Raw genomic sequence first — 10,238 nt, 5'->3', positions numbered from 1 at the left:
TGTGTGTGAATTGTTCACCCATGTTTGTAAATTTGTATTTGTGGTGAATAAAGTTTGAAAGATTAAAAAAAAGGATCGCATGCCGATGCAAAATTTTCATTTTAATTATTATTATTTTCAAACACATTTTAACCAATGCAAGAAATATCTTCAAATAGATAAACTAGCTTAGCAAGAGAACTAGCACCGTTAAAATAAGTTTAAAAAAAAAAAAAATAGAATAAGCGGAACATTTCTCATTTGATTAAAGGGGAAGGAATTTCTGAAGTACCCTGTATTTTGAGCTATTTATTTCCGGTAAAACCGGAAGTGGATCCGAGGGTTATGTGTAGGTGACCGATTTGCAGATAGCTGAAACATATTGAAAATATTATCGCACCACAGAGTAAAGACAACCTACTTTAACAAATTAAAGGTCATACTCCATTAGGATACCATGGGAGCTCACCTGGTCAGGCGATATATCACCGAGACCGACACCGAACCAGATCCGGCGAGGAAATTTGAGTTCGACCCCCAATTCGGGTTTCCCGAGAGGAAAGAGCGAGGTAAACACGAATATAGTGTACGATTCGCTTTATGTATGAAATGTACAACGTAATCTCGCGATAGCTCGTATGCTATCTTCCTTTTACCGTTTATTTGGGAGTGTACCACAAACTGCAATTTAGAAAATACTCTTTCGTAGAGTGAAGTGTAATCTTTTAAGTTTAACTTTAAAAATGATAATAGCTGCAATATATTGGTTAGTACTATTTTGAACACTGCTATAACATGTATTTGTGTATATCTAATCCTGTATTTATACAGGATTAGATATACACAAATACATGTACCGACATGTTTGTCAACCCAAATAGACATTTAAAACGCTATAGTGGTCGAGCAGATTTGTTCAAGGGTTCAGGGATTGTCTATCAGGCATGGTTTGCTTTCTCAGAATGAACAGATTCTGTTTTCCTTCAAACTTAAAAACTCTTAACTAGCGCATTTCTCTGCAGAGATGGTGGCGACGCAGGAGCAGATGAACTTGGCCCAGGTGCCTTTGGAGCAGAGGGACTATTGTGCTCATCACCTCCTAAAGCTGATGAAGTGCAAAAGGGACAACTGGCCAAACTTCCTTGCCTGCAAACATGAGAGACATGACTGGGACTACTGTCAACATCAGGAGTAAGTGTGGCCCCTAAGGTTTAGGGCTTGTGAAAGTTTGTATATTATTTCTCAAAGCTTTTAGTAGGACTGAACAATATTGGGGAAAAAACTATCATTGTGATTTCTGGGGGGGGGGGGGTGCTGGAAGCGTTCCTCAGACAGTTTGGTCCATATTGACATGATGGCATCACACAGTTGGTGCAGATTTGTCGGCTGCACATCCATGATGCGAATCTCCCGTTCCACCACATCCCAAAGATGCTCTATTGGATTGAGATCTGGTGACTGTGGAGGCCATTTCAGTACAGTGGACTCATTGTCATGTTCAAGAAACCAGTCTGAGATTATTCCAGCTTTATGACATGGCGCATTATCCTGCTGAAAGTAACCATCAGAAGTTGGGTACATTGTGGTCATAAAGGGATGGACATGGTCAGCAACAATACTCAGGTAGGGCTGTGGCATTCCACTGATACTCAGTTGGTACCAAGGGGCCCAAAGAGTGCCAAGAAAATATTCCCCACACCATTACACCACCACCACCAGCATGAACCGTTGATACAAGGCAGGATAGATCCATGCTTTCATGTTGTTGACGCCAAATTCTGACCCTACCATCCGAATGTAGCAGTAGAAATCGAGACTCATCAGACCAGGCAACGTTTTTCCAATCTTCTATTGTCCAATTTCGATGAGCTTGTGCAAATTGTAGCCTCAGTTTCCTGTTCTTAGCTGAAAGGAGTGGCACCCGGCGTGGTCTTCTGCTGCTGTAGCCCATCTGCCTCAAAGTTTGACGTACTGTGCGTTCAGAGATGCTCTTCTGCCTACCCTGGTTGTAACTGGTGGTTATTTGAGTCACTGTTGCCTTTCTATCAGCTCGAACCGGTCTGGCCATTCTCCTCTGACATCAACAAGGCATTTCCGCCCACAGAACTGCCGCGCACTGGATATTTTTTCTTTTTCGAACCATTCTCTGTAAACCCTAGAGATTGTTGTGCGTGAAAATCCCATTAGATCAGCAATTTCTGAAATACTCAGACCAGCCCTTCTGGCACCAACAACCATGCCACGTTCAAAGTCACTCAAATCACCTTTCTTCCCCATACTGATGCTCGGTTTAAACTGCAGGAGATTGTCTTAAACCATGTCTACATGCCTAAATGCACTGAGTTGCCGCCATGTGATTGGCTGATTAGAAATTAAGTGTTAACGAGCAGTTGGACAGGTGTACCTAATAAAGTGGCCGGTGAGTGTATATTGCCAAAAATTCAGTTTTTGCATTGGTTGCACTGGTGCACCAGCACAAAATTTAAGTGTACTGTGCACACACATTTTTCCTTGCATCACCTTTCACACCATACTTTTAATCTAAACCCACCAAAACATTCATATAATTCATTCATCTTCCTCAAGAGGGTGCTGGAGTCTATCACAGCTAACTCCAGGTAGAAGCTGCCCTGAACTGGTTGTCAGCCAGTCACCATTCAAGCTCACACTCACACCTACAGACAATTTGGAGTGTTCAATCAGCAGGAACCCCGAGAAAATGCACACAGGCACGAGTAAAACATGCAAACTCCACACAGGAAGACTAGAGATTGAACCCACGATCCCAGAACTGAGGTGGACGTGCTAACCAGTGTGCTACCAATTCATTTAAAACAAGAATAACTTGCTTCATTGTAGGGCTGAACGATATTGGGGAAAAAACGACATTGCGACTTTCTGGGGGTTTGCAATATATTGCGATATTAAAACTAGAAAAATTTTGTTAGTTATTTGGTTGATTCATATAATACCGTTTATTCCAAGCTAAGGGGTTTAATTTGTGAATGATGAAGATTGCTGAATATTGAAGCCAGAGGTAGGTATTAACGTAATTATTTACGTAACGTTTTGAGAAAAATGTACTTTTTACTTGAATAGATTACTCCGCTACTTTGGGCTACACTAAAGTCGTTACAATTTTCCTCTTTATTCTACATATTGATTTATTTTTGTCAGAGATACCAACAGTAGCTCCACCAGTTTCACCAATGAGATGTCACAACAATAATCACGACTCCACTATACGAGACTCAAGCTTGCCGTTCTTCTATCACGCCAGTCTGTTCAATTACGTCATTTTTAAAGCACCGTAAGAAATTTGTATTTGCTATATGTGCGGACAAAAAAAAACATTTAACATTGTAAGCAGTTACAGTGTTACTCATTACTTGAGTATTCTCTTCACCAAATACTTTTTTTACTTGTATTTACATTTTTGGGGGGTGATTACTATTAACTTAAGTACGAGTAGTGTTATTTCAAAATAATATTACTCAAGTAGAATTTTTGGCTACTCTGCCCAATAATAAAAAGGTAATAAAAGGGATCCAGGAGGCCATGTCTCTGCACACTTGCTTTTATGACGCCCAAAAAAATTGCACGACCTGCAATAGTACTATTGCACATGCGCACATTGCGATGTTCAAACGATATATCCACCATTTTGGACGTCTGCAACTTGATCCTTTTCGTTGTCTTCTGTGAAGTTTTATGGCAGTTGGCTGTCTCGTAAGGCTTACAGTAATTACTAAAGGAATTGAATAGACAATGGAGACATGCGTATAGCCATAGACTTAATTATGATATTGACGGCGCGGTCGTCAAAGCTGACCAAGTGTAATCACAAAGAGCTTTTTTTGTTGAAAATTCTTGTGAATAAATGCTTATATCCCCAAATTCTATATAGACATGAAGGTAAAACAGTCTCGATTCTTGGTTAAAACAAAACAAAAAACAAAAAACGTGCAGGTAGCATTTATTTTACGCAAATATCTCGAAGTGCGATGCTAGCCTGTCAGGCAAAGTGGCGGCTGCCATATGTAAACAGAGCTTTTCCGGTGAAAATTCTTGTGAATAAATGCTTAAATCCCTGAATTCTTTATGGATATGCACGTAAAACAGTCTCGATTCTTGGGTAAAAGCAATAAAAACCGTGCAGTTAGCATTTATTTTACGTAAATATTGCGATCTATGAGACTAGTCAGTAAGAAAATTAGCGGCCGTCATATGTACACACAGAGCTTTATCCGTGGAAGATTGTGAATAAATGCTTAAATCACAAAATCCCAGATTTTTTTTGAAAAGATATGGACGTAAAAGTCGATTCTTGGTTAAAAGCAAAAAAAAAAAAAAACCTTCCAGGACTATTCATTTTACGTAAATATTGCGAAGTATAATGCCCATGCTGTAGCGGCTAATTTCTCCCATTGATTTTTTTCATGTTTCAAATGCATGCGTGGTACGAAAAATTTAATAATTACCTTGAATCCTCGAACAAATCACTTCGGAGGCAATCCTTCCTGTTTGAATGCGGTACAGCTTCCGTACTTTTTCAACATAAATCTGGCGTTGGATTGCTGCATGTGTCGCTGTTACAGACTACGAAGAACTGAAGCGGATTGTGGGATTGCCCCGTACTTCAAATCCGACCCGTCAATATCATTATGAAGTCTATGGTACAGCTTTACGGACCATGCTTACTCAAGTTTCTAGGACATATGATTGGTCAATGATTATTTGCTAAAAGTCAATTCCCAAAACATGTTTTAATTGCAGCCAATATGCTGCATTCTTTGTCTTCAGCTACGTGATGCGGATGAAGGAGTACGAGAGGGAAAGGAGACTCCAACTGAGGAAGAAAAGAATTGAGGCCCAGGCTGAAGCTGCATAATAGATGACATCTGTCCCCTTGTCTCTGTATATAACTACACTGTTTGCATTAAACAGTACTGCTTAAAATGTCACAATCTTGCTCATTCATTAATTTCAAGATTCTGGAATTTTACATTGCGCTTTATAGCGTGATTCACGTTTTTTTTCCTCATTATTTTTATGGTTATATTGGCAAGGTCAGAGGTTTATTATTGTATATCAAGATTGGGTGTAATACTCCTTTGTAGCAAAAGCAGCAACTTTGTTCTTTTGTGGTATAAGGACATTAGGATTTTGACCGATCATTTGCTGCCAGCCTCCACCATTTTCTTTGAGCAACTAAGTTTGAAAACTAGTTTATTTTGTTAATTTACAAAACAAAGTCACAGGATTATTCTGTGCCAAGTAGATAAAAAAGGAAAATAAAAAAAGGTTGCAAAATGTCCATGTAGGTGAAAAGGTTGTCCTATTTCTTGGCAAAGCTAATCTTCATGGCACAGGTGGCGGTAATCCTGAAGCCTTGCAAGGCATCCTTGGCCACGCCTGCCTGCATTTCACCCTCAAACTCCACAAAGGCGATGTCGTGCTTCCCGGGAACCAGACGTACCTCCTTGAAGCCCGGGAACCTGGTGCCACAACTGACGTCAGGCACTGTCGTTAGCACATGTACGCAAATCTGACTTACTGGTTGAAGAGCATTGACAGCATCATCTCGTTAGTTTCCTCAGGTAGATTGCTCAGGAACAGTATGTAATTTGGCGGGTTGTCAGGAATCTGCCGAGTTGGCGCATGCGTGCAAAGTTAGCCTTTGATGCAGAGACAAAACAACAAGCTATCGTAGCGGCAATGTACCTGCAATGTTGGAATGTGGACTGGAATTGACGGCATCTGAACACAAAGGAAACATTTTTTAAAACATTTTTCAAAAAATGCAAATATTTCCCGTTTTTAACCCATTTAAGCCTTTTTTTTAAATGCATAAAACTTTTTTTTTTTTAAATCTTAGATTTTAAAGCAATGTTTACTATAACAGAAGTAGCTGAACAGGAAAAGTCTGACCATAGCAGCTTTCTTGGCGAGAGCGGCGGCCTCCTGAGGTTTCTTCTTCTTTTCTTTCTTCTTGTCTCGGTCGCCGTGCGCTCCTTTGACCTTGGTAATGACCTCAGAATCCGTCTTGGCATACTGTATCCTCTGGGGGAAGGAAGAAGCAAGCGTGTGGATTAGAGCTGAAACGAATACTCGAGAAACTCGAGTTTAAAAACTGATCCGAGTAATTTTATTCACCTCGAGTAATCGTTTATTTTGACAGCTCTAAGAATCACGTTTTGCTTGGACTACTTTTAATGCGGGACAACGCGCTGATGTCACGTGCTTAGAGGAAAAAAAAAAAAAAAAAGTTACTGCAACCGACAGCCGCTACAAACGATGCCGACGTTGCTAAATACTAGCCCGCACGATGCTACGTTGGTAGGTAGCGTCTGATGAGTCTCATAGAGACCACATGTATGTTGAACTAGATGCGCATAGACAGACTCGGCCGTGTCTGGGCAGCGTTAGTAAACAGCCGCCATCTTAAAGCAGTAGAGCGCTAAGCGCTAATAAATAAAGATTTAATATTACTGTCACTAACTCAAGTAAGGTTAGCCCTGCGGAGGGCTAGGTTTCTATTAATTATGACCACTGTCGATGCGTGGCTAACGTGTCTTACATACAGGCTTTAACATAACATAGCGTTGTGGAGTGATGAGGGTGTAAAATAAAAACTCAATAATGCTAACTATCAATTTTAGCTCAGTAGTCATTGCTGGATAAAACACTAAGTAGCACTGGTCCCTAATGTGCTCCAATACAAGCCTGTATCATACTTTTGTTTTGAACACTGCAAAAACTCAAAATCCTATCAGGACTTACAGTTTAGACTAATTTAAAACTTAACTAGAATTTAAAAATGGCTTGACACAAATAGAAATTCAATTGAAACACGTGGGAAGTGATGTGTGTTATCAAGCGTAACAGCATTTTTGGGTATATATATATATATTTTTTTTTAATAAGATCTTAAGGTTTTTTGAGTGAAAGCAGTGAATTAGTCTTATTTTTAAATTCTAGTTACATCTGGGATGCAATTGCTGGCTGTTTTCAACAATATACATCGAAAATAAAGACATTGACTGAGAATGGTTCAAGATTAGATGAAATGTCTTGTTTTCTCATGTATATTTATAATTGCTCTTCACCTAAAAATATATTTGTTTTATCCGATTACTCGATTAATTGATAGAATTTTCAGTCGATTACTCGATTACTAAAATATTTGATAGCTGCAGCCCTAGTGTGGATTAAATCGTGCAAGGGAACGCAGGCGCGGCGACACGAACCATGGGTTTGTTGTAGAAGGGGAAGCCCTGCAGTTGGCGCAGGGCATTGGTGGCGGCGGCCAGCTCCTTGAACACCACAAAGGCCTGTCCCCTCATCTTCATGGTCTTCATGGCCACGATCTCCACAATCTGGCCAAACTGCGAGAACAGCGCGTACAGAGAGCGCTTCAACTCTAAGCAAAATTTAAAAAAATATAAAAGATGTAAGCCCGTCAGCGGTAGTGATGATAACAAAGGATGGAGCTATCGATTAAGTAATCGATTCATCTAGTGTTGCAACGATTAATCGATTAACTGGAGTATTCGATTAGACAAAAATATTCGAATTAAATTTTGTGGCTTCGAGTATTCGTTTAATTAAAGTGGTGTTGTATTGGTTTATTTTGAATGTGTTTGCATGTAGTTTTATTGATTTGGGTGGCAACAATGAATATGATTTAACTCATTTCTAATGGCTGAAACCAGCTGCTCCCTGTTAAGACCAACATTAGCCAAATTTTTGTTTGAGCTAGTGTTTTTTAATCCCATTCATGATTTAGTTTATAGGTATATTTAACCATTTTTGTGGGAATATGTATCTGAACCATTTGTTAAGAGTATTGTAAAAAAAATTTTTTTTAAAAACCTAGCATTTTATAGCATTAAAGCTAGCGGACTTTTTCTTTGCAAGTTAGCCAATGGTTCTTTTGTTGTACGTAGATCTTCATAAAAAAAAAAAATATATATATATATACCGTTTTAGGCTCAGCTCTGGTATTTTAATTTTTCATGTTCCTTATCCGATTACTTGATTATTCGAACTAACTAGTCCACCGATTAATCGACTAGTAAAATATTCGAAAGCTGCAGCCCTAGATTCATCTTTCAATTAGTTAGAATAATTGAGTAATCGGATTAGGAACTTTAAATGCGTTGCAGAAATAAATTTAGGAGATGTAAGACAAAGGTTTTGAATACAAAATAAAATTTCCGAGTGTTTCTTCAAACGATGTAGAATTGCACTTTCATTTCACAAAAGCAATAAATACATTTAAAACTAAATTAAAATACTTGATCTTAACCTCAAACGGTACGAAAAAATATATAAATGAGGATCAAAGTACAACAAAAGAAATGGGTAACTTGCTTTGCAGAAGTCCACTACCTTATATATAAAATGCCCTTAACAATACTCTTAATAAATCGTTCAAACACACACACAAACTGCTAAGTATACCTCTAAACTAAATTACGAATGCATAAACAATCATTAGCTCAAACAGAAACTTTTTGTATGTTTTAACAGGGAGCAGTTGAATTCAGCCATGTTAGATGAGTTATGGCATATTTACTGTTGCCACTAGAGGGCAGTGTATCCACTCAAATCAATAAAACTAAATGCAAACACTTTCAAAACAAACCAACACCACTATTTAAAACAATCTTCGAACCAGCAAAATTTGATTTGAAGCTTTTTTCTCATCAAATTACTCAAGTTAGTCGATTCATCGTAGCAGCACTAATGATAACCCAATCATTTCTTTCAATATTCGTGTGGCCACAAACGGTTTTGATAGTCCATTCATCACCTATTAATTTTTCCATGAGTCAACCCATTATCACACAATGTATTTATCATCAAGGACTACAGAAATTAGCATATTTTTTTCCATTTTGATGTTATTTTTTTGATTAATAAATTAAAATAGAAAATTTAAAACAAATACTGGTTTTCCCTTTTAAAATTTAAAAGAAAAATGTTTTTTGTACGGCCTGTTTTTATGTTTTGAAAATACATTTTAAAATCAAATGAAAAATGATTTTTTTCCCCAAATGTTTTTGCATCTTTTTAAGTTAAAAAAAGTTTTTTAAAAATTAAAATATTTACTATTAACTCATTCAAAACTAGGGCAACCACAAATCATTTTCCCATTATGATTATTTTTGCAATGAGTCGACTCCTTAATATCATTGACAAATACAGAAAAAGGACAATATTTACAGTTCTTCCCAATTTAAAAAAATTATAAAATATAAATTTGAGAATATTTTACAATGAAATCAGACATGAGCATTCATTGCCAGCACCTTTCAGTTCAAATGCAATCACGCACACGCAGAAAAACAACACATTTTTTAGGTCAGTGTCTCTAAACAACTCATCAATTGTCAAAATAGTTGTCCTTTAACTTAATACTCGATCAGTCACTTGATAGTGGCAACACTAGTCAGAACGTACCTTCTTTCTTCACTCTGTCGTTGATATTGTTGATGTAGATGGTGTGGTTGGGCCGGATATCCATGGTGGAGTCCTAAATTCGTGTCACATACACGAAAAACATTCACAAACGGGTTGATCTGTTTTCAGTGGTCAAGCCCATGCAATTATGATGTGAATTTAAAATGAACGTAAAACAGTTAGGTTTAATTTCTCATTACAAAAGAATGATTTGTTGTAGAACAATAAAAGTGGTGGCTGTCAAGATAGATAAAACACGTTAGAGTTCAGATTAATTAGAACGCACAAATATAATTAACGTGCATGTTTTAAGTCCTACTGAACAACACTTATGTAATGTTAACCGCATTCCGCGCAAAACAGAATAAAAGTGATTTCATTCCATCTCAATGCGCCATTCCCACGTCCATTCAAACCGCTAGCCTAACCGGTTAGCTTCTAAGCTAAACCACCGACTTTTTACAAGACGTTTCCAACAAACTCATTTAAACTCACCAAAGTCATGACAGTGTTTCATAATCAAACCAAATCGTGTTATTTGCTTATAATGCACAGATATGAGGAAAGTAGAGGGGGCTAAAGACGTTAGACAACCTACCTCTTTCCCAAACTCACACACGCTACCAAACAGGAAGCAGTTTGCTCTATTATTTTAATTCTGTAGTGCCACCAACGGGAGAGGAGGTGAACTACAAGCTTATCTAGGCGAACCTTTTTAGACCGCCTAGTCTCTGTCTTTTGTTGTTCTTCTTGAAGAGGTCACTAACTAAAATACGTAGGTTCTTCTACCT

At 37.9% G+C, this 10,238-nt stretch overlaps 2 protein-coding genes across 4 annotated transcripts; one reads left to right on the top strand and one right to left on the bottom strand.

The window, feature by feature from the left end:
* The first annotated feature begins 274 nt into the window (after positions 1-274).
* ndufb7 (NADH:ubiquinone oxidoreductase subunit B7) lies at positions 275-4,956 on the top strand. The gene is made up of 3 exons (XM_057844658.1): positions 275-548; positions 1,002-1,170; positions 4,783-4,956. Exons 1-3 carry the CDS (start codon positions 437-439, stop codon positions 4,868-4,870), a joined length of 369 nt encoding a protein of 122 aa, XP_057700641.1. The 5' UTR covers positions 275-436; the 3' UTR covers positions 4,871-4,956.
* A 255-nt stretch (positions 4,957-5,211) lies between these two features.
* Positions 5,212-10,134, bottom strand: snrpb2 (small nuclear ribonucleoprotein polypeptide B2). 3 transcript variants are annotated; one of them, XM_057844656.1, is made up of 7 exons: positions 10,046-10,134; positions 9,448-9,520; positions 7,230-7,402; positions 5,911-6,042; positions 5,704-5,739; positions 5,537-5,625; positions 5,212-5,477 (listed from the first exon to the last, which is right to left on the bottom strand). In XM_057844656.1, the coding sequence occupies exons 2-7, from the start codon at positions 9,509-9,511 to the stop codon at positions 5,318-5,320; spliced, it is 654 nt and encodes a 217-aa protein (XP_057700639.1). In that variant the 5' UTR covers positions 9,512-9,520; positions 10,046-10,134; the 3' UTR covers positions 5,212-5,317. The 3 variants fall into 3 exon arrangements, with proteins under 3 accessions (XP_057700639.1, XP_057700640.1, XP_057700638.1); XM_057844657.1 differs by having other exon boundaries at positions 9,448-9,522; positions 10,050-10,134; XM_057844655.1 differs by lacking the exon at positions 10,046-10,134 and adding an exon at positions 9,943-10,024.
* Positions 10,135-10,238: the final 104 nt, after the last annotated feature.

The sequence above is a fragment of the Corythoichthys intestinalis genome, chromosome 8 (genome assembly GCF_030265065.1).
Source record: "Corythoichthys intestinalis isolate RoL2023-P3 chromosome 8, ASM3026506v1, whole genome shotgun sequence".
In the NCBI taxonomy this organism is placed as follows: Eukaryota; Metazoa; Chordata; class Actinopteri; order Syngnathiformes; family Syngnathidae; genus Corythoichthys; species Corythoichthys intestinalis.
The sequence above is the reverse complement of the archived record's forward strand: the minus strand, read 5'-3'. Positions and strand labels throughout refer to the sequence as shown.